The sequence below is a fragment of the Pygocentrus nattereri genome, chromosome 21 (assembly GCF_015220715.1).
Source record: "Pygocentrus nattereri isolate fPygNat1 chromosome 21, fPygNat1.pri, whole genome shotgun sequence".
Taxonomy (NCBI): Eukaryota; Metazoa; Chordata; class Actinopteri; order Characiformes; family Serrasalmidae; genus Pygocentrus; species Pygocentrus nattereri.
In genome coordinates, this window is record NC_051231.1 from 9490963 (window position 1) to 9516500 (window position 25538).

General features: G+C 39.9%; 1 protein-coding gene across 13 annotated transcripts in view; it reads right to left on the bottom strand.

Annotated features, from left to right (window-relative positions):
- Positions 1-25328, bottom strand: part of dock3 (dedicator of cytokinesis 3) — a 210653-nt gene extending 185325 nt beyond the window's left edge. For 7 of the 13 annotated variants that reach the window (XM_017713325.2, XM_017713324.2, XM_037532169.1 and 4 more), the window contains exon 1: positions 24564-25327. In XM_017713325.2, coding sequence (XP_017568814.1) covers positions 24564-24600 — 37 coding nt within the window. In that variant the 5' untranslated portion in view covers positions 24601-25327. Of the gene's footprint in view, positions 1-24563 lie in introns of all 13 variants that reach the window. The other 6 variants (XM_037532171.1, XM_037532170.1, XM_017713328.2 and 3 more) reach the window with 3 other exon arrangements.
- Between the last annotated feature and the right edge of the window lie 210 nt (positions 25329-25538).

Here is a 25538-nt window from a genome sequence, read left to right on the forward strand (position 1 = left end):
ACCTAGAAAAAAAGCTGACAGGAAATCCCAAAGGGCTACCTGCAGAACCTCACTGAAGCCTCACTGGGTTATTTGAGACACCTGAAGACACAGAAAAGTGGCATCTCCTCCTTAGGGTACAAGAAGCCTGGCTGCAGAACCACAGTGCTAATCAGACAAGGTCTGGAACAACTTCAACCATGTTCCGAGGCAATTCCAAGTTAAAGGAACTGGGGAAGGAACTGACTCAGTACAAGTGATATGCTGGAGGCACCAAGCATCATTTGCTGGAACCACACAAAACTGTAGTAACTGGTTTTACAAGGCAATTCCTTCAGAATACAAAATGAATGCACATTTTTGAGATTTTGAATGCATGGCTCTTAATCTTCAGGTTCCAGCCATATCTGAAAAAACAACTGGCTGTAATCTTATGTAATCCCTCGAAGTGACAAAAACCCCAAGGCAAAATGGTAAACAGGACATCGGCTTTAATAACGAGGGTGATTTTTACGTTTCAGGGCTGTATTTAAACAAGACCTATTTCTTTAGCAAAGCAGTACAGTAGTGAAATCATCTACGAACCAACCTCTTTTACACTCAAAGACAATTTAGTCTTTAGCTGAAGCACAGTTAAATATAAATGCTTTCACAGTGGACTCCTTTTGCGCTTTGTAGTGTTTTTGTAAGGGTATTTGGCAGTGAGAAAGACCAAAATAACCGCTGCCAACAAAAAAGGGAGAACGACTGGGAAAACAAAAAGGGACAGACAGTGAGCCCAGGCTATTCATGTAAAGGAAGGAAGACAAAAAGAGCTCACAAGGAAGAGAGGTAGAAAGAAACAGAAAAGAGAGCAGCAGTGTAGGTATTAAAGGGAAAGCAGAAAAGAATGAGGGTCACTGAAAGGCTGAGAAAGTGAGAGAGGAAACGGGAAATATTGGGAGCGGAGGGGCTGGGAGGAGATTGTAAAAGGGACAGTGAAGGAGTGAGAGCGAGGCTGAGTGATAGAGGGACTAGACCTGAGCTGCTGGACGAAGGCAGATAAAGCCCCACGACCAGATGGTGTTCACACATTCACGGATTAGTGGCAGAGATAAAAGTCTCGGCCGGACACGCATACACGCATGCGCACTGTACACGCTCTACACATGCTAATAACACACAAGAGCATGGGTTACCTTGCTCATAACAGGCAGATGCTACGTGCCAAAATGTGGTATTAAAGACTGCAAAGAAAAGCCCCTTTAATATACCATCTGGGGATTTGCTGATTTATTATCTGGCCCTTATTGAGTTAAATATGTGTGTTTGTGTGTGTGTGTGTGTGTGTGTGTGTGTGTGTGTGTGTGTGTGTGTGTGTGTGTGTGTGTGTCTAAATGTGCTGACACAGCTCAGCGGAGAATGGCCATCTACCCTGTCTGTTGCTCTACTCGCTTTGACCCTCCATTTTGAGGTCACTGATGTGTCCCATAAGCCATCTGTCATCTTCAAGATGACCGTGTGTGTGTGTGTTCACTGAAGCCTAGACATGCTCTTTCCTTACGCACATGACCTGTGGTTCATGAAAGCAATTGCATATTAACTAGAACTGCAGCTGAAGCCTAATGTTTTGCAGCATTAAAGCAGCACTACATAACATTTGGGGATTTGCACTTCAGAACTCCATAAACGAATAAACCTGATGATGGCAAGCGAGTTGAAAGAGCAGAGAACATAGTCAAAACTGGGTACAGGACATTTCTTGAGGATCTAATTGAATTTTCAATTATTTTCATTAAATCTTCATCAGTATAATGTTAATTTTTGCATTTGATACCTAAGCTTCAAGCCTAAGCTTCAAGCCTAAACTTCTTTTTGAGTTTGGGTGTGTTACAATAATGTACAGATGTGTGACTTGGCTTGAAAAACCTCTGCGAAATCTGTCCCAACACCGCTGACTTTTTAATGATTTAAGGCTTTACAGGTCAGCTCGTAGCTAACCCTTATTTCAACGTTTTTTCTTCTGACACCAAATAAACATACACAGTGCAGCTTTAAATAAATTTACCTATGCATGCTTTTTTCCTATCATTAATTTTCCCCCAATTCCACCCACTGGCTGGTGATGGGGGAGAAGAAAGGCCATTCTAGCCACCCAGAAAGAGTGAGGCCAATTATGTTCTCTGCTCTCTTGGACTCCGGGCCATAACTGTAGCCTCATGGATGGTTGAACTCACTATCTCCCGACGAGCTTAGACACCACTTGGGAGCCAGAATATCATTTTTAATAGCAGTGCATATGTGCATAACCATTAGAAATATAAATAAAAAACCGTCCACATAATGATGCTCACTATTTCTCATTATCATACAGGACTATTTGCAGCTGTAACTGGACAGCAGAACTTAACTCTGTAGAGTTACCTGCTAATTTATTAGCACTCTGCTATGTTTCTAATAAAGGTTTAGTCATCTTTTGTGACTTTTACTTCATATACATGCAGTTTGTGACTAATAACAGACATACACTCACTGAGCACTTCAGTAGGAACACCTGTATACCTACTTATTCATGCAATTATCAAATCAGCCAATCATGTGGCAGCACTGCCTAAAATCATGCAGATACAAGTCAGCAACTTCAAGACATGTTTACATCAACCATGATAATAGGGAAAAATGTGATTTTAGTGACTTTGATCGTGGCATGATTGTTGGTGACAGACAGGCTCGTTTGAGTATTTCTATAAATGGAAGCTGTAGCGAACGTTCTGCCAGGAAGACTCTAATGCCGTGTCAATTATTCATTCATCACCTCTGACGAATCACAAGCCTACAACTGCTTTTAAAATGACTCGACCTATGATTCAATTTTGCTGTCTTCAGGCACCTACGTTTCGACATTCCCCTCCTTACTCCCCAACACCGCTAGTCGAGTCCCTGTCTGGTTGTCCAGGGAGTAGGCTCCGCCCCTGCCGTCTCTATCCAGCAGGATCAGAGAGGGTCTCAATGCTCCAAGCTCTGGACCAAAGACGGGGTCTGTGCCAAAAACTCTAAATTTCTACTGAATTGTTATTTTTCAACTTGTAAAACTACACTGGTGATTCTAAAAATGATCGTTCATTCTTGCCTCCTAAGTCTTTCTGGCTAAACTGCAAATCTCCTAGATTTTTAACTCAATAAAGAAAAAACAGCCAGTGAGCTGCAGTTTTAAAGACAAAAATGCCTTGTTGATAAGTCAGATCAACGGAGAATGGCCATAATGGTTCGAGCAGACAGAAAGGTTACAGTAACTCAGTAAACTACTCTGTAAAATTGTACAAAAGCATCTCAGAATGCTAAACAGATCAACCTTGAGGTGGATGGGCTACAACAGCAGAGGACCGTGTCAGATTATACTTCTAAAAGCCAAGAACAGAGGCAGTGCCTGTGCAGTGGACACAGGCTCACCAAAACTGAAAAGGTGAACACTGGAAAAACATAGCCTGCTTTGATATATCTCAGTTTTTGCTAAGGCACACATGGTAGGGTCAGAATTTTACACTAAAAGGACCCAACCTACCTAGTGTTAACAGTCCAGGCTGTTAGATTTAGTTTGTGTAATGGAAATATTTTTTGGCACATTTTGGGCCCATTAATATCAAGCAATCATCGCCTGAATGCCCCAGCATACTTGAGTATTGTTGCTGGCCATGTGCATCCCTGCACAGCCACAGTTTACCCATTTTCCTTGCTACTTCCAGCAAGATTATGCACCACATAACAAAGCAAAAGTTGTCTCAGACCAGTTTCAAGAACAACAATAAGCTCAACTGGCCTCGTTCACCAACCATCCTCAACACAACGGTGTGAATAAATCTGCAGTTTAAGAACATGTCATGAATCTGTCGTTGGCTTTTCCTTAGGACCTTTCTCAAGAACAAACTTAAGAAAAAACTATGAGGCCCTATGAGGCTTCAGTGGTATTTCCAGTCACCAGATCTGAATAGAACACCTTTGGGATGTAATAGAATGAGAGATTCACAACATAAAAATGCACCTGAAAAAAACGCAGAAGCAGCATGATGCAATCATGTTAACATGAATCAGAATTTCAAAGGAATGTTTCCAGCATCTTGTGTAACCTAGGCCATAAAGAATTGAAGCTGTTTTGCAAGCAAAGAGAGACAATACTCAATATCAGTATAGTATTCCTGATAAAGTGCTTGGTGAGACTGAAGAATTTTTTCCTTCTCCAAGCTGAGGGAGAAAAACTTCTCTCTGCTCGTTCTCCTGCCGTCCACTCACAAAAAAAAAATTATCACATGATTAGACTGTGATAGTGTAGTGTTTAATATTGTGCAAGTTTAATATTATTGAATATAACTCAATACATGTGTTTAAGCTAATCAAAACCATGCAATTTGGAAATTACAAGAACCATTTGCCACCATGCAAACTTTAGCTGATTCATGCAACAAAAAACAAAAAAAGTGCACCTTACCTATTCTAACAGTGTGACGTTTCACATACATACGAAACAAATATCACTTAAAATTAATTACACACTTTCAATTTATGTCACGATTGGCCCCTCCCAGTCCTGTCCATGTGTTCATGTTTTGATCTTCCACGTGCTACCTCTGTTCATCTGTTCCTGTGGACACTACCCGCGGCAAACCCGCGCCTCCGGACCCGCCGCCTGCCTCCGTGGACATCGTTGCAGGCTCTCCTGTCTCCATGGACATCATTGCAGGCTTGCCTGCCTCCGTGGACGTTGCAGCCCCTTTGTTCCTGCCCATCCCGCTGTTTCTCCTGTGTCTGTTGCTCCCCGTGGGCCTTCTGTTCCTCCTGTGTCTGCTGTTCCCTGTGGGCCTGTTTTGCCTTTTCCTGTGTTTTTGCCCTCCTCACTCCCTGGTGTTGTTTTGTTCCCTTCCGTTGTGTCTGTGCCCATTCCCGTTCCTGTTGTGGCTCCCATTCCTGTCTCTCCTTATGTTTCTGTCCCATTTCTGTCTGTCCGTGTGTCCGTTTCTGTGCCTGTGTCCGTTTTGGTTCCTCTTCCCCTGTCTTTTGCGTGGTCTGTTTTACGTTCTTCTTTTCCTCGTCCTGTTGTGCCGTCTGTCGTCCCTTGTTCGGCATGGTTTTGTGTTGTGCTTCCTCGTCCTCCCTCCCGGCACGTGTTTCGTCCTTGTTCTGTTCATGTTTCATCTGTTCCTGTTTCTGGCGCTGTGTTTGTTTCATCTCCTGTGTACTGTCATGACTGGCCCCTCCCAGTCCGGTCCATGTGTTCGTGTTTTGATCTTCCACGTGCATTTGTTGTGTTTATATTCCCAGTCTAGCCACCTTGCTTCGTTACTCTGCCCCAATTGTTTCCACCTGTTTGCCACCTGTCCCTCATCATCCTTATGCTATTTAAGCCACATGTTTGCCCGTTGTTTTCTTTGGTCTTCATTGGATATGTTTGATTGTGTTTGATGTTTGATTGTTTTGTATGTTTGATGTATTGTTTCTCTGCTAGCCTCTGTTGTATGTTCTTTGTGTTATGTACGTCCCACCTTATGTCCATGCTGGCTCTATGACCCCGGACTGTTTTGACCATGACCCTGGATTTGCCCAGAATAAATGTCGCTTTTCTCAGCGAATGCATCCGCCTCATCGCTCCCCGTTACAATTTAAATATTTTGATTTAAAAAACAAGTTGTGTGTCAAGTCCTTTCTACATGTACTCTGGTCTTGTTCAGCACTTAAGGACTAATGATAAATAATAATAAATAAATAATAAAATAATCAAGAGATTATGTTTGAAGTTCTAAACAAAAAGTTACAAACTGGTTTGTAAAGCTGTTTATTTTAGGTTCAACCACTGAATTTCAGGACTTTGACTTTCCCTCTTTTGAAAAGAGATGGATTATTTTGGCTCTTACAACAGCTAAACTGATACAAATGAGACACTGGAAGAAGAGACATAGGGCCCTATATGAAGAATGTTCTTGATCAATATATGCAACCTAATAACCTAATGTAAGTATTATAAACAGGCTGTAGCCGTACACTTGAAAGAAATGTCAGTGTTGGTTCTGGGTGGGTTTTTTTGTCTGTTAGCTTGTTTTTGTTTTTTTGTTTGTCTTTTCTTTTCTTCTCCCCTCCCTCTGTTTTGTAAGTAAACATTAGTAGTGGTCTTGATAGCTTATCAATTGAATGAATTCATTCCTATTGCTTTTTTATTTTGTGCTTAAACTTTCAATAAAATATAAAACTACAAAAAACACTTTGTGTGCTACAACTTCTAATGAAGCTGAAGGGAAGTTTTATCAACATTCTGTGAAGTGGGCGGAGCATGGATAGGAGCATGAATAGGTTCATTATTCTTAGATTAAAAAGCCTCCAGTATTTTATTAGTGTTTAGAATCCGCTACTGTCACTTGAATACAGAGCTCACTGAAGTAGACATCCTGATGTGTGCTTACAGTTCAACATAAGGGTAATTAATTAAATCACAACCCCAGTGTTCACAACTCCAATGCTCAGGGGAGAGGGTCCATGTGCTCCTTCGGTCTATGGCTGTCACATCACATTCAGATGTCACCAGCACCACGACACACAGAGAGAGGGGGAAGCACACAGTTACTGAGACGAGACAGCAGCTTCAAAGCTTTTTTCCTCCAGTGTCAACTTTTCTGTTTCTCATACTTGCTTTTACTCACACTCTTTACAGCACTCGCTCTCTCACAAGGGTCCACTTATTCCCACTCTCTGTTAAACATAACCCTGAGTTTTCATCTCATTTGTTAAAGTCAATACATACAATGGGTTTGCACTCACTTCACCTGAAATCACAGCGCCACAATCACTCTATGGAGTGTGTTGAGTCAGGCATTTGACCCACTCATTTGCAATGCATTTGTTCCCAGTTTGAACTGTTCAAACTCACTGCGACAACTGCTTGCACTCACACTGCTGGAGATGCTGTGTTGCTCTCTTCAGAGCTTATTGTGTCATAATTAGCCATTACGTTCTACTGTATGACAATGCAAACAGACAAATCATTCTACACCTCATGAATGCTTCTTTTTCACATCTGTGGTCTTTACGACAGAACATTTACAGACCTCATTTTTCACTACACAATATGAGCAAAGCATTAAATGTTTTGTGAATGTGGAATTTTAGGCAACTGACCGGTTCGGTTCACCAGCCACAACATTCAGAAGAACATACAGTTGCAAATGAGTGTGGCCTACAGGTAAGTTGAACGAGTTATATTCAGCTCTCAACATCGCGGTACCTCCCTGCCAATTAAAAATAGATAAAGTAAACATGCTCAAGAATCAGTAAGTCTAGATGCTCTCATCCTTTCCTCTCTGAAAATAGAGAACTTATTTTCCTTTGGGTAGCTACACTGCCAAGGCGGGTTTCACGTAGTAAACAGCAGCAAAACATTTGCAAATTAGAGATAAACATGTCCCATTAAAGCATGCTTTGATGTTTATAACATGGGCTTTGTCATCAGACAGGCAAAAATGTCAGCGAGATTTGTCCTAATGGCGTTTGATGTAGGTTACTTAGGTGCAAATCGTGAATATAAGCTCCTTGCTTGCTTTGCTTCTTGCTAAATACAGCCCTAAACACTTGATTAAGGGAACAGAGAAACGGAACTGGCCTCCGCTTTAAGAGCCATTAATAGAAGGAAATGAACTGAGAAATACAACAAAGCTCACTGTTTAACAGTTTATTAGTAAGGACAGGAAAAGAGGGCTAGATCTACTTCATCAATATATGTGTCAGAGTGATTTCAACTGCGTAACATTTCTAAAAGGACATCTTTTTAATTAAGGGCCAATTTTGCTGATCATTTAGTGATGTAGCAGTCATTCAAATGAATTAGTTCACAAATTACAAGATCATGGCTAAGGCTAAGCTTAACTCTAACAACTCTAACTTACCTCTTCAAGCTGCTTACCACGTCATAGCTTTTATATATATGTGTATATATATATATATATACATACATATACATACATATATATATATATATATATATATATATATATATATATATATACACACACACACACACACACCCTACGTAAGATTCACTTAACATTCACTTAACAACTTGGCTAAATGTGAATATGAAATGTGAATAAGGCCACTGTAGTGCTACTTTCATTATTTCATTTTTCATGGCACTTTAAGCATACATGCATGAAATATAATTCACAGAAAAGTGTCCCCATGGCTTAAAGGAGTAAGTGACCCAGGCTAAATTCTGTACAACCAGGCCAAGTGGCTCACCTGTACCATGCTCCTCAGCTCAGGAGAAGGACGTCTGAGTACAGTAATAATCAATATTACTACCACACAGCCACCAACACTCCTACTGTGCTAGAAAATTTGAAATCACAGACTGCCTCAAAAGAAGCAAGGCAAATCCGCATGGGCATCAACAACACACTAATAACTCCACTTGTCAGTGTAACAGTAAATTAAGCACACACTCAGAGACATGCACACAAAATCCGGCAGGCATAGGGGCGTGAAGAGAAGCCTGCTTTTCACTGCAGTGAGGCCTTATGGGGCAGCTGCTCATGCCATTTCCCGGTTTTATTGAGCATCGTGTTTTATATGATTGTGAAGAGTATGACACCCACTCTCTTCTCAATTATAAAACATGGTTTAGGCATCTCAACCATTGCAAGTACAAGAAAGACACATTGAAAAAAATACTGGAACAAGGCAGTATTATAAATAGGGCAGTATTATAAATAGGGCAGTATCAGTGATGAGTGCACCGTTGGGTAAAATAAAAACTGACAATAATTTAAAAGCCACTGTTGTTATACAGTTAATTCTCTGTACTGTAAGCAGTCCTGTCAATGCCTTTTTCAGTTTTTTTTAGGTAAGGTCTTAATCACTGCACGCAAATTAATGCCACTTTGGCCACAGCGAGGCATTCCTCTTAAACAGAACTACATTTCATATAAAGTGTATAAAATTTCAAGAAAGACACTTCATATTATAATGATTACATGAAGTAAAAGCCTTAATGAAAACTCCCTGAAAAATATTTAGTTAGTTTCCTTATCGGTCTATTAATAAGGTTACAAAATGTCAAAAAAAAACTGTGCTGACCTGCGGCAGTTTGTTTCTGGTAAAATCATCAGACATTGTAAATTTACTGGTATTCTTTATTCACCACACATTAAGATATCTATGAGTCAGTACACAAAATCCTGTTTTGTTAAAACATTTTATTAGTATTTCTGAACGAAAAGTCCAACAAGAAGTCTTCAAATCTTTAATGAAAAATTATGGCTCTGGTCCACATACAGCTCCAGAGGAATAAACAACTTTTGAAATAAGTTTGGGGCCCACTGCTGATAAACAGGACAAAAATTACAACGAATTAGATGAATGCAATTATAAATAGTACCAAATATATGTGATGCTTGGAACAAAGATGGGTTAAACACTACCACAGGGGAATTTTCCCGTTAAAAAGATGTTTATTTCACAGAACGTAAGAGATAATATTGCTGATGGATTTACCATAACAGCTTCCGGCTGGAGATCTAAGACAACACAGCCCCACAACATGCAATTTACTAACATTAATTAATAATTAGTACTTTTTACTTTTCCCACTGGACTGAGGGGTAGATCAGGAATTCAAAGCGACATTATTGCGTGAGTCAACAGAAGCATCTCAGAGCATGTGATGTTCAATCTGTGTGATGGAACATTTTCCTCTGATTATGTGAACATGATAAAGCAGGGGAGGATGGGTTATAAAATGCTAGCCATATGTGTTGCCGTATTGTAATTCCCCATGGTTCTTTGGCCTTAACTTGCACTGACCACAAAACAACATGCCAATCCTTACTGAGCATTTTAAAACAGCCTGAGCTCCTTAATATACCAAGGAAAAATTAACACTGCAATTGTTTTTTGTCTGGCATGAAAAAGTAGGCATGTAGCATGTAGGCATGAAAAAGTTATTCCTTGAACTCCAGCAACCTAAGCATGTAAACCTCAATGGAGGACCGCAAGAGCAAGCAGAAGAAGAAAGACCATGTGCGTGAGTGAAAGAGGGAAATTCTCAATGACGTAACATTGCCATTACTGCAGCAATTACTGCAGCAGAGAAATGCTGCTTGCACAAAATCTCTGGCAAACCTTATAATAACAGCACATTAACATTGTGCATGGCAAATCAGACTTAAATATTTATACCTTTTAATGCCACAGCACAGTTCCATTAGTGTAAGGGAGGGAATCAGGGCAGCATAATTGCCCATCAGTAGGGACGCAAGAGAGGAGAGATGAAGAGATGAGAAAAAGACTACAAGGAGCAGGGACAGCATGGAAAGAAGGATGACACATAGGAGAGACTGAATAAATAAGTGAGATAAGGAGAAAAGAGCAGTAAAAAGTAAAAAGACAAAGAAGCAGGTGGGCTGCATGTTCATAATTTGTGATCATTTTATGGCATCAATTGCTCTGCACATGTTCCAATTCACTGCTAAGGTTGCTTCTCAGCAAAATTGTGCTTTAGTCCATTACAGATCCTACCCAAAAAAATAGCTGTGCTGAGAGCAAACAGGAATTCTGTAGCTGTTCTTAGTTCGAAACACGGTATATACACTGGCTAATCATAAACAAATTTACTAAAACTGATTCTTATGTAATTATCTCTGCATTCTATATTCATCAGATGGCCTTACGCCATGGAATCACTGTTATGGGAGGTAAACAGGAGGCAATAAAAACTATTCAGAAGGGAATATGAGGAGCCATTGGAAACAGTTTAGATTTAATGAAGAGCCTAATAGGTTCAAAGGTTTTCAGACATCTTCTCAACATAGTGACTTTACCTCCTTCCAGCTACCTGCTCCATTACACGCACATAGCTTATATATTCTCCGTAGAGAAGCACTGTGAATACAGTGGGATGCCCAACGCCAACTGTCAAATAGAGGGGAATAAAGGAGGCCTAAACACCCTATGGATGTACAGTCTAACCGGTGTTGATATTCGGGTATACATATGAGTTCATAACCAAATATCCAGTTAAATGTAGAGAAAGAAAAAAACAAACAGGGACAGCACTGGTGCTCCACAAAAAGCATTTCAATAGATGTAGTTATTTATTTATTCATTCATTCATTTATTATTTATTCATTGATAGGTTTAGTTTACTTTCTTGCCAGTGGACAATGTAAATTAAAAATTAAATTAAGTTAATTTGTAAAAAATAAAAAAAACAGTAAATTTTCACTCTTGCTAGAGCTAACTAACATCAGCTAGAGTATTTAGTCTAGTTAGCAATAAAGCATCGCTGACTTCTCAATCACATTCTCTTTTTTCAAAAGGCTCATATTAAAGTGCTTGTGTTTGGTAGCTGCCAAATTTAACACAACTTACATACTTGCCAATACAGGTAAACCTGTTTTCTGTCTGTATCATTTCTCTTCCCATGATGAAATGTATTTAATTGCAGAATAGTGATTTCAGTATTTAAATACAGGCACCACAACTGGCTAACCAAATACTTGAATATCCATGCACATTTCAAATTAATGTCCTTAATTTCAGAAGAAAGATGGATGTTCACAAACTTTTGGACAGAAAATAAGATTAGTCCAGGACCATACAGCATTCTCAGTGAAGATTCTCGATTAAAAAGAAAGTGTAGTCTAGGACTAGGCTTATTTCTGGTCCAGAAAACTGACCCATAATGTATTACTGAACTGAACTAAACGAAAAACCCTTTAAAATTAATGGTAAAATCTTAATATCAAGAGTGACTGTGTTCAAAACATTGCAGGTAAAAGTGTTACTTTAAGAAAACATGTCTAACCATTTTAAATAACAAAAGTTTAATAAAAATACACTGTAAAAAAATACGCCTCAGTTGGCTAAAATACAATCACATAATAACTAAAGCAGTTTGCCACATAACTTCCTCCTTAGCATCAAAAATCCTCAATCAAACAGCATGGTATCTAAAGTTTGTTTTGTTTGGTCCTCACTAGAGGCTATAAGGCAATGTAGCTAAGACAGAGTTTATGCATATACCACACACATATTCTTACATTTCCTGGTTGTTTCAATGCCATTGACAGTTTATCTTTCCACACAACAATAACTGTGTATTCACATTCAAAAATAATAAATAAAAACCTCATTCAATTTCATAAATGAGAAGGAGAGGTTAAGAAGGAGCAACACTTACTGTATTAGTCTGAGCTGAACAGGTATACACACACACACACACACACACACACATATGATTAATAGGTTTTAATAGGTACTATTAGTAGTATCAACACTATTAGTATCACTACTATTATTATCACTATTATTATCAACACTATTACTATTAGTACTATTAGTAGTATCAACATGAGAGCTTAACTGGTGAATATAGCCTATAAGATTACTTCTCCTGTAAAACTGTACTGACCACTCGGTGAAAGTATGACTTAGAAAGAGCAAAACCCAGAAGCAGAATTCAAATAGGGAAGGGAGGGAGACATTAATTGCGACCCTAAAAGCCATCTCTTTGACGTAAAAGATAATTACAGTAGTGTGTGCTCATTCCAGCATTTATCTGACATCCCAACAGAAAAGAGGTCAACCAGAGGCATGTGCATTTTTGGTGGGCTGCATGGTCATATTGAACTATGCCAACTCAGACTGACAGACTCACACAAACACACCAAAGCCAGGCACAACGCGGCTTACACAGCCATTAACAAAGTAATTTGGTCCTAATCAATAGCTAGGGAGGCCAGAGTCGCCTCTCAGCAGACAAAAAGTGCCTTGTTGTAACAGCTGACTCCTGAGTTCTATTCTGGGTGCTCAGAACAAGGCACACTGGGTTTTTTAGGAAAGCAAAAAATAGGTCCATGCTAGCAACAGCCCATTCAGACCCTCTGGGTGAAAAAATTTTTATTATAGCTGCATCTTGTTTTGTGTTCAAGTTTGTTATTTTAGAAAAATAAAACATGTTTTCAATTATACAATGCAGCTAAACATTACTTCGCACAGATAGATTTTAGCCTGCTTGCTCCAGTTTACCCTGATTATGTATTTTCTTCTTTCATCTCCAATATGGGCATTACACACTGACACTTTTACATTATGATAAGACAAAAATATCATTGTTTTACTTACAGACACACAAATTTCTTCCACCAAGAATCTCCAGACAAAAAATGTGAAATGGTCATTTTTGCAGAAAGAGAAAAAAAACCAAACCAACTAACTCACTAACCTATAAATAAGATTTTTTAATGGTAGAGGAAATTAGAAATTTTGGCTAGAAATGTTGTTTGTTACCTTTGTTTCTGTGAGCCAGTGCAGAATAATTTACAACCACTGTTCATGCCGTGTATCAGGAGAAGCCCCAACACCCAACAACTTCTCCATCACAAGTCTGATACTATTTAAAAACAGAACATCCTAATCAATAGGAAGAATACAGTAACAACTGAATCTGAAAGTCCCTGCTAGCTTGATAGTGCCAAGACAGTCAAAGTGCAAAGTAAAACTGAAAAATAACAGAATTTGTTGCCTAGGATGACCAACTGTTTCTGTTGTCAAGGATGATTCTGTGGCACAAACTGTAGCTTACATACTGTAATAAATGCTTTAGGTTTACTTCACATAAATTATTATTTAGTGTCAGCCACTTTTAGTTTTCCATTTAGTTTTCCATTGCCAAGTGTGCCATGAATTTCGGTTTCATTTTCAGCCAAGGAGGCAGTTTCACAGTATTATGACAAAAAACTATTAACTATTAGATGTAACAGTTAGTGACTAGTAACTATTAAGTGCTATTATGTTGCTTATGTCAGTGTTTTTGCGTTTATTGTGAAAGGTAGTAAATGTCTCTTATTTTGGTCTTTCACAGAAATGGGGAGGCTTGCGAAATTTTCTTTGGGGAAAGTTATTTGGTTAAGTGTGCATCCTAGCGTAGTGGGTAATACCTTTGCCTTGTATGCTGTAGTCCAGGTTTCAATCCTCTGCCTGGGTAAGCAACCTACATTATACCTATACCAATACAGACTTCCAACACTACCTTCGCCTACTTGTGAAAAATGATCAAAATTGTAAGTCACTCTAGATAAGACATCAGCCAAATGCCATAAATGTAAATGATGATGTGATGTTGAACTGTATTGGTTGTTGTATCCAGTCCCACATTAATTAATTTCTAGGACTTTTTAAAATTATATTTACAATGTTCATTACCATGACACTGCACATTTTCCCTTTAATCAAATTCTAGCTAAGAGATAACAGCAGCAAACTCCAGATGCAAATGACCACAGTTATCTCTATAACCTCATGTTAAGTCTCTTATATGTATTACTTATGAAACAACAGAGTAATATATTGACAAAGACACCAAAAAAGTTAAATGAAACAAATAACCACCACAACACCGCAGTTCGAAGTATACATAGTTGATATTCAGAAGCGTCGACTGGCGTGTTTCGCATCTCTGCAGCAACTTGCTTACTAAACAATGCCAATCTTGTAACATTTTCACTCCATCAGCAGCGGTTGTTATGGCAATGCTGAAATCCCTCTGCCAGAGTTCCGCAGGGCTGGCCTCTGTTTCACAGCAGTTGCCATAACAACAGCGGAACTCTCAGTCAGAATCCCACAATGCTTAGGGCCCTTCAGCTGGGACAAGGCTGTATGGAAGATAGGTCTCACTGGAACTAGTCAACACTACCTGCCTGAGAAGTAGGAAATACTTTAAATCTAAAACTCCTTACCATTACACAGAAAAAAGACAGAAATCACTCTGTCGCAGGTTCCAATCAAGTAAATATAACAATGATACAAATATGGCAAAAAAAGCATAAAAGTGTATAGCATCCAAAAGCTTCTTCAAGAAACTGGGGTCACATTACAGAAACTTCTTAACTCTGAAATCTTCCTAACTGTTTAGTCACCATGATAACTTCAGTTAGGACTGAATTCAGGACAGAAACTATTACAAAAGAACCAATGTTTTGTTTATAATCTTATCCTAACTTAAACAGCATTACAGGAGCAGTCCCACGTATTGTTACAACGTCAATCTTGTTACAACAGAAGAACCCTTTTGGTGCTATATTGAAACCTTTTCAAAAAGGTTCTATGTAGAACCATCTACAGCACATTCTCCATCAATCTGAAGAACCATTTCACTTTAATCATGCAAATGGTTCTTTGAGCATTCATGGTTCTGTATAGAGACATTTTCTTTACTAAAGAACCTTTGAAGAACCGTCTTTTTTAAAAGTGTGACAGCTGTCAGCTTTGATCAAGTAGGCTAAGATTTCCTAACTTGACATGTCACAAGATAAGATTTATAAATTAAAGATTTGCTTCTGTAATATGAATCTGTGAAAAAATGTATCTTTATCTGTCAGAGTTTAACTTAAGACAAACAGATGTTCCTTTGATATAGCTGCAAGATTCATTTGTGTTAGTTTCATTTGGGTTTCACATACTCTCTGTGATCAAGTAGATGTGGACACATTTGTAATCATGAGAGCTTTGGGAGACCTTGTCAAAGACTTAAAAGCAGTGAATTTGGGCTACTGTGAAACCCAAATTTAAGCACCAAAAGCACATCATCACTGTTTTAGCAAGCAAAGAAAAAGGAACCATTGACACAGACTGAAAAGTCTGCTCCCAGCTGTAACCTAAAGGCAAAGGCTCAATTACTATCTGGACATCCTCTCTCCGGTAACCTGTAGCCTGCTTAACCTGAAAAACACATACAGCTCTGCTTCTGGTCAAAAACGTCCAGACTATCTTTGTTTCTTAGTGAAGACTGGTAGCTGTTACTAGGTCTGAAAGGTCTTGTTGCAAGCTTAATAACTCACACAGCCTATAAGTCACATTTTGTTAAAATAAACATATGGCTAAACCTTCACTCACAGGCTTCTGTTACTGTAGCATCCTGTTATTAGTTTATTAGGCTGGGCTAATAAAATAATCTTTTTTTGTACTTAACAGCTTTAATATAAGTACAAGTATAAAATCAGCTAATCTCATGTTTTGCATGGGAAGACACATTTAAAACATTTTAAATCCAAACTACTTCGGAAAGGGATCTGAGAGGGATTTAAGCCAGATGTTATACAAGTTTAAATATATGAAGTCACATCTGACAAATAAGTCCCACCCCCCACCCCTCCCACAACTGTGATAACACTTGTCAGCTGTCAAGAAATTCCAGAAAGTCTCTGCTAAAAGCATTTGACAAGCAAAACTGGACACCAACAAACAGAAACCAGAGATAAAAAGTCAAGTTTAAGACTCCAAAGCCTGTGCTAAATATCCCACCACAAAAACGTTCAACATCGGACCCTGTTTGCAGAGAGACACTGCCTCAAGGCGTCATCCTTCATTCGAGCCAGCCAGATCAAAAGCCACCGATGTGCCTCTATCTTTCATGTTCAAGCAAATTCAGGGAATCTTGCGAAGCTGCTCACTGATTAATGCTATATTGTTAGCTGCCAGCTCACAAATGGTTTACTGTTCTCAGGAAATAGCTGAGGGGAACAAACAAAGCGTGAGCCACCAGATCTGACAGATCAGAAGTTCTCTGAGGCGAGGTCGGCTATAATTACCTTCAGCTACACAATGAATTAAGTTCTGCAGCAGAGGATGGTGTGAATGTTTGATCTAAATTGAGATGTGGCACGCCGGTAGTGCTACGGGATCATGTGGGCCTGCTGAAATGCAACCTGATACTGTTCTACACCAGAGACTTTCTACCTTGGCCTTGTCCCACCCATGGGTTATCAAGTAAAAACAGTGATTTCCAAGGTTCTGCTTTGACTAAAGGCTGCATGTCAATGTTTTGCTAATGAGGTGACTCATATAGGTACCATTCGTTTGCTCAAAAGAGAATGGGAAAAACAGGGAATTCTCCCTTGGTCTGTCACTGCAGGGTTCTTTCTAATGGGGTCAGGTCTAGAATTTCTAATGCATTTCTGTGCAACAACACCTGTCATAAAGTGTCTAGAACGGAGTAGTAACAGGTTTGCAAGTAGTAGACGCCACATGTTAGGAGCGTTCAGGACCTTGGACAGTACCACTGGGACTGCATTCCAGAGACCAGCTCATGCTGATCTCTCACCTTTGCCTAATTATATCATTAATCATCAGTAATTATCACCAGCTACACACTTAAAAAGGTGTTTTCTTCAAGGGTTCTTTAGTAAAGGCAATAGTTCTGCATGAAAGCTTAATGGTTCTTGAAATTGATAGAGAATGTGTGGTTCTATATTAGACCTTTTTTCTTGATACAGAACCATATACAATACATTTTCCATAAAGCTAAGGAACTCTTTCACCACGCAAAGAACCATTTAAGTGTAAATAACTTTTCAAATCTGTGTACTCCTCCATGCAATTAAGTTCTCTCTGTTAACTTCCTGGACAAAGACTCACTTCTCTCTAGGAAACAACATTAAACTTACAACATATAACAGAAAACAGCTGAGTAACCATCTGAACCACATCAGAAAAGCTTCTGTACACCTGTAAGTAAAGTATGTGTCATAGTTTTGATCCCATGCTCCTCATCAGTGTCTTTGAACAGTACTGTTTATAGTACAGTGACAGTAGGAATTGCAAATACATTCAAAGAGCTCACTTGTCAAGTTTTACACCTTGTTGGAGTCTTTTGATGGGTTGGCTGAGATCCACTAAAGCCAGGCATGTACTGTAATTTTAGAACTCTTGTTCTTTGGTGACACCTCACACAATAAGTTTGAACTGACCACCATGTACATAAAAAAGCCTACAATTTATGCACTTCACCTGATTAACATGCTACAAGAAAATGTGCTCCTGTATATGGGTCTACAATAAGGTCTCGCTACAACCGATTTTACAAAGACAGTTTTAAAAAGTGAATGTACCAACGTTTATTTCTAGAAATTATATCAGGCAGAGCTAAGTAAATTCAGCATATATAGACTTTGGTACCATAAAGCTGCATTTTCTTGCCTCTGTTTTGTTACCCTATGTGTGTTCATCCATACTGGGGAAGCAGCTGTGATTGTGTTTGTGTGTCCTTAAATTGGCTAAAATCACATTGTGCAAGCCTTGAAGGAACAGGCCAAAGGCAGAATGTTTAAACTGACCACAGCAGCTTGAGTCATCTGTTCATTAGCATAGTGTGACGTGGGGGAGCGATGAGGCGGACGCACATGCTGAGTAAAGCGAGATTTATTTTGGGCAAATCCAGGGTCGTGGTTTTTACAGTCTAGGTTCAAATAGCCAACACGGATCGAATGGGGGACAGACGTGACGAAATACAACCACGGAACACAAATCCAAACACTTCCAACAGAACATTCGAACAAATCAAACAAAGCACATACAAAGACCAGCGCACACAAGGGGCAAACACAGGGCTTAAATACAAACAGGGTTAACAAGGGACAGGCAGAAACACAGGTGGGAACAATCAGGGGCGGAGTCACAAAACAAGGGGCCGAACTGGGGATCAAAACAGAAAACACGTGGACTACACCAAAACACAAACATGAACACATGGACAGGACTGGGAGGGGCCAATCATAACACATAGACGCATACATTAGGCTTACATCACATGATATCGGATGTTGGTATCAGTGCAATTTTTGTGAGCATTGGCATGAGTGAATAAACACGATAATGGATGGATACCCAACACCAGTATCAGTACAGATGCATCCTTAGTTGTTAGGAAGTAGTTCACATATAACCTGTAAAAAAAAGGAAGTGAGGTAAAATACTGATGTTGGTCAAGACTGCATAGGGTGCCTTGGACTGCAAAGAAAACAAATAAATGGATCCTTGAACAAATCAATCACATAACCTAAATGAAGTGGACAGAAATAAGAACAAACTATTAAGAAGTCTACAGATCAAAACCGAACACAGGATATTTTGTAGGACTATAGATATGGTCACCAGTCACCAAGACCAACTTGTAAAAGTAAGTAGTGAATAATACCCCTACTGTCCAAGGGGTTAATAACAATAACAGGACATTTTTAAAGTGCAAAATGCAAGCATAAATATGAATTTCTTAACATGTAGCTATATTATTGTTCATTAGCAACTAGCACTACTGACAGGTTGGTCAAAAATAGCTCAAATGAGTTATGTTGTCTGTGGTCTGGGCATATAACATATAACTGAGGTTCAGCAGTGCTAGCAAAGATCTAATGATGTTAGTTCTTATGTGTGTGCATGTGGGGGTGTCCTTGTGACTCAAAAGATGTCTAATATGTGTAATAAGAGACGTGTAACTCTATAACGAGAAAAGCAGAGGCATGATAAATTCTGTCCTTGACCAGCATCACCTCCACAAACATGCATGTCTAATTGCAGAGTCATTTCCCTGGCAGCACAGATGAGCAAGCACCCTCTGGTCAAAGCAGACCTGAGACATTAAGGGCATGAAATACTGATCGAAGCAATTCTGTCCATGTCTCTCACCATCTACATTATGCATGTGCAGAGACTTTTCTGATTTCTCTCTACAAAGCCATATCTTAAAGATGTATTGCACAAACTCTGTAAACATTCTCAGAACCAAGGCTGTCTCACTATTTTACTTTAAAGATTAGTATAAGATAGTATACTAGTATAGTGTATTATTGATATGGTAAAATTAATATCCATTCTATTCTAATATCCACTCTATAATATGATATTCTACTTGAAATATACAATATGACACATGGAAGGAAATCTCAACTGAACAATCCTGGAAGTATAGTAAAACAAAGACAAAAGCATTCACGAGCCTACTGATACTCAAGCTAACATAAAGGACTCTGATTAGACCCTAATGGATTTAATGATCTTGTGAACAACAATTGTCAATCTCTCCAATGGCTTCTCCAATCACACTGCGTATCCCTGATGGCCTTTTCTCTGTTATATCTTAATTGAGCTCAGCTTCTTCATTAAAGAAAGATAAATACTCAAAAAGAGACCACACTCTGCATGTGCCTGGGCTTCCACAGCTGTTCAACCAATACGGACTCAATTAGGGGACATAATGGCCACAACTATTTGTTTGGTAAGTCTTTTCTTTATGTTAAGCTTGACAAGACAAACAGACTTCCAAAGGGACCAGACAATAATTTATTACCATGGATTGGTCTATATACCCTGTTAAGTTCTTATATGGACAAGAACTACTTCAAAATTGTAGGATTATAGTGAATAAATGTTGTATAATGGTTCTTAAGCATGGTATTCATTGAGTCAGTTATCAATAAGCTCCTATATAATTTGAAAGACACCAAATGTTATGTCCTCATTAGCCCTTGAGTGAACAACCTGGCTTTAAATTAGAAGTAAACTCATCAAAATCTGCATGGAAAGCTAATTATCTGCGAGAATTTTGTAGACTGTGAAATGCAGGCAGACTGCTGGCATTTTATCAAACTCAGAACTTAATTTGTGGCAGACATATTAAAGCATACTGCTCTACTGCAGAATCAAATATGAGACACATCCCTTGTAACAATTAATGTTAATGTCAACTCTTGTTCTCCTCACAGTTAGATCACTCTTCATATTTTTAAATTATATTATTGACTTCTGCTTTGTGCTAAAAACCTGCACTGCCACTAAGTATTCCTCTCCCTAAGGTAGTGCATATAACACAATGCGTAGTATTAAAATTAAAACAACATTGGTCCAATGTTGATTGATCCATTGGCTTTCAGGAAGAGAATACATCCTTAAAAAGCCTAGTGAGGAAAAACACCTTCAGCGATGGGAACTCTGCAATGCAATTTGAAGGCTGGAAGCTTGTGCTGTATTCTCTGCACCCCATTCCATCACAAAGGACCATTCATTAAGGGGGCAGGGAGAATGGCTGTTTTTCAATGGTGCGCCAGAAACTTGGGAGCTCTTTTGGAGAGCATCCACGAGTTACCTCCTCCTGCTGCCTTGGAATGCAAACCCTCCACCCTTATGAAAGATTGACTTGTTGGTAGCAAAGCCATGCCTTGTTATTTCCTAATTCTCTGGTGCTAGTGCTTTTCTGTGTACAATGATAGGCATAGCCTAGACAGTTTAAAAGAGCTTTTTTCATGCACATCGGAGAGGTTTGAGCTTTGATGACTGGTAAATGATGTTAGGTGACAGCACTGTAAGACAAAAAAAAAATCCCAGACTTTGTGATATTGCTCTGTCTAGGCAGAACGTCACAGATCCACTGTCAACCTTTTCATGTCGGTCTTCTCCGACAGCTTTGTTGTACCTCGTGAGATGAGAAAGGACGCATCTCAAAATTCTGTCACAAGGCATTCCTTTGGAGATCACAAGCATATCATGCAGCAAGAGAAAAGTTTTTGTTGAGGGGTTTTGGTAGTCCACATTGGAACATATTACTCATATCATGTGTGAATTGTCATTAAAATCTCTAATTGTGCCAAGAGGACTGACATTTTATCTTGCACTATGGGCCAGTTTCCCAGACCCATATTAAGGCTAAGCCTAGACTAAAAAGCATTTCCAACTGTAATTCTCCATTGACACTGAAATTTAGTCCACGATTAGGCTTAATCCACATCCAGGAAAGCAGCACTATGTGTCCAAAAGTCTGTAGACACTTGCTCACCCAGGATTTCTTCTGAAGTCAAGTGTATTAAAAGGGAGTTTGCCAGGGCCTCCCGAGTGGTGCAACCATCTAAGCATTGCCTATCATCAGGAGATCACGAGTTCGATCCCTGGTGATGCTACAGTCATCCGTAGCCGGGAGTCCAAGAGAGCAATTGGCCTCACTCCCTATGGGTGGATAGGATGGCCCCCCTTCTACCCCCATCACTCAATGCAATGCCAGTCAGTGCAGGCGTCTGTTAGCAGATGTAACAGATCTGGCGGCTGACACTTTCCTCCAAGCGCGTTTGGCTGTGCAATGACGTTGCGTGAGTGGCAGTTCGAAAAAATGCGGTGGCTAGTTTGGCAGGTCTCGGAGGAAGCCTGTGTTAGCCTTGGTTGGTAACGTTGTGTGATCAAGGGAGTCCTAACTAGCAGGTGGAACTGGACGAGAAAATCGGGTAAAAATCAAAAAAAAAAAAAGGGGGAGTTGGCCAGCCCTTTGCTGCAATAACAGGCTCTACTCTTCTGGGAAGGCTTTATGCTCGATTTTTGAACACTGCTGAAAGTACTTCATTGCATTCAGCCTCAAGAGTATTAGCGAGGTCAGGTACTGAAGTTAGATGATTAGTTCTGCATCAACACCACTCTAACTCATCCCAAGGCCCAACACTTGTGGGCTTTATACCCCTCTAATCAATGGTTTGCATTGAGTATGGTGACCTTAGGCATATGTGTAGCTGCTATAGAGTGCCCTGCACTTTTGTCAATGGCTTTCTATGTAGATTAAGTGTCAGTGTCAGCAATGAGTGCACCTTAAAATAGTTGTATTCACTTATTAGAAGAGCTGTCTGAATACTTTTTGACATAGGCCATAGTGTATCATCGTGTATAGGCTATAGTATATAACAGACTAGCCCACTCCTGGATTTAATGTTTCGCAATGCACTTAGTCTTAAACTGCCTCATCCCTATTGTTTGGAATGTTGCTGATAACAATTTCAGAATACGCATAAACTTTTAAAATAATGAAGTTAAAAGGTAAAACATTAAATATTTTGTCTTTTAATGTTTTAATTTAAGTACAGTTCAAAATGTATTTATATATCACTGCTGTTTTTATTTGCATTTCACATACTGTACCCACTTTTCTGTAAAATAAACACTATGCTTGTGCCAACTACAGATGTGAGGACTGCCATTTCATCTTATGACTCAGCAGAAGACTATAACAACCCGTGCTTTGCTGGAACTTGAAAGAGTATGATGTAACAGAGCTATTTGGTTCCTCGGTAATGATGTAACTGTAGGTTCTCAAGGGCCATTTAGTCCTATAATTAGGTTTCTGTGCCACTGCTGACAATAATGGCTCAAAATTAATTCTGAACAGTGAAAAGTGGCTCTTGACAATAGGAATACCTGATTTCACAACAATTCTCTCCTCCCTCTTTGGAAGTAACTAAATTCACTGTGTCTCATCATTTACATGTGATATTGTAGATGACCTAGAAAATTTACCATATGTTGTTCACCGTCTTCCTTTCTTACTGTATATGCAAGACACTTACATACAAGAGGCAAAAAGCCTTGTAACCTCCATGTACATGGTACAAACGACTGTCCACTCTGTTAAAAATGCACTCTATACACTGCTGATGGCTATGTAGAGCATTTGGTACTGTAGTTAGTGCTGGGTTATAGACCATCATTACTGATAGACCTGCATAGGTGCTACTACAACAACAGTGATTGTTACTTTTAGCAGTATTGATAATTAACAAAAGCTCAGTTAACCATATGTTTAAATGTATAAATATCATATTGTTTTCAAATCATGGTTCCGAACACATCCAAAATAAATAATCACTATGTTTCCTTCCTATAGAGAAGAAAAGAGAACAAAAACAGACCAGTGAACAACTATTTTACCATAGAGTATCATGCTCAGGCAACATGGGCTCCATAACTGGATTAATGCAAGCTAAAATATCATTTGACAAATTTAATACCACAATATTTTCTGAAAATACTGTGATGTTTAATTATATCAATATCACCCAACACTAACAGTGACAGGGAAAAACATGTACTGCCTTTTGTAGTGATGACTTTGCTGATTATTTGCTATTGTGAGAGGTTCATGTCTTGCCTTCTCTATATAACTTGATATGTACTGCACATTAACTGCCTGTATGTGCACATTCTTGTGTTACGTTAGGCAGAAATTCGCGTGTTGTCTTTTGTACATGCAAAAATTTCCAGTAGAGGACAACAAATCCACCATGTTTACTTCTTCTGCCAGGCAATTGGAGTGAAACGCTGATACTGCTCTTTAACGTGTCATGCGTCATGACATGGATAAAACATCCAGCCTTTAAAATTCTGGTCATGCCTGCAAGGAAACATATTTCAAGACGCTGGTTTTCAGCGTCATGGATCACACTGATGTTACTGCTAACGACTGGAGGGAAAAACGCTTTTCCTGAGTTTATACTGCATTTCTTTTCCTCTGTGCACCTGTTGGAAGAGTGGCTCAACGGCCCCTAAGACGCCCCCTGCCGGCCACACGCACCATTTAAGTCATGACAACGACATGTTAACATCACGTTAGGATTCAACGACAGAGTTCAGAGGCTAAACTGCGCAACCAATTCTCAGGCGTTCTGCATCTTATGACAGCCGCATCAGCACAAACAGCCCCTGTCCTTTTGAGTTTTGCCCTCACCGACCGCAACAAACAAGGCTGAAGTTGGCTTCCTCTTCGAATTCCCCGTTCCACCTTAAATGGTGCAGCAGTTCCATTCTGGCGCCTGTACCATTTAAGGTGGAACGGGAAATTCGAATAGAAAGCCAACTTCAGGCTTCGTCTTCAGCATAAACAGTGTTCTTGCTCAACATTTCTGATGGCGTTTGGCTAGCAGTTAGAATCCTACTGAGTTACGAGGACTCAAATGTGTCTAAACGGGAAAAAAGATGTTCAACTCACTCACCGACTCCAAGCTTTTCGTCCTCCGTCGGTGTCCACATGATCCCGGTTTAAATTCCCCAAGACACCAAACGTACAGTTTTAGCTACATGAAAGTTGTGATAGGCTCAAAAAAAACGTTTGATGGGGGGGAAAAAGGAGAGGCTAGCTAAGCTAGGAGTAAATCAAAACAACGTCAAGCTAGCTGATTAAAAAGGCTTTGGCGACCATACTTCGTCCTCTGAATGACACATCTTCTCAGCTGAAGTGTTTTCTCTCTCTCTCGCTCTCTCTCTCCCCCTCTCCCTCTCTCTTCTCGGAGGTTTTCCTCTTCGTCAGCAGGAAGGCTCGCAGAGTTGTTGTCCAGGAACCGGGGGAGAGAGGTCTTGTCTTTTCTCTCCCGCACCGTCCACCCAGCTAACACAGCGGGGAGATAGAGAGGGAGAGAGAGAGAGAGAGAGAGGGAGAGAGATAGAGAGAGAGAGAGAGAGAGAGAGAGAGAGAGACGGCGCTCGTATCTCTCTAACTGGGTCGCACATCAGCGTCTCTCTCGCTCACTCTGCACCTCTGTCGGGCTGAGGGACGGAAAAAAACCGTTACGAGATTTGAAATTTGAATTAGCAGCGGTGGCGCGCGCCCCCTCCTCAGTCTTCACGCACGTGCGCGCGGATAGAGTAGCGCTTGCTTGTTGCTTGTTTGTTTGTTTGTTTGTTTCGCACCTCGACGCAAAAGCCAGCTGGAACGCGGCTCCGTCTCCTCACTCACAGTCGGCGCTGCGCCATCTTCCCCCTGTCCGCCCGCTGCCGCTGCCGCCGCCGCCGTCGTCGTCACATGATGGGCGCACGAGCGCTCCACTGGCCCGTGGAGGAAGAGCGCGCGGTGGGCCGTGAGATTCGGGGAAGCTCGCGGTACCAGCACGCAGAAAAAGAACCGTTAGAAACAAAGGGAATGGTTCTGTTAGCTTAATGGGCAATGTGGTATATATATATATATATATGTA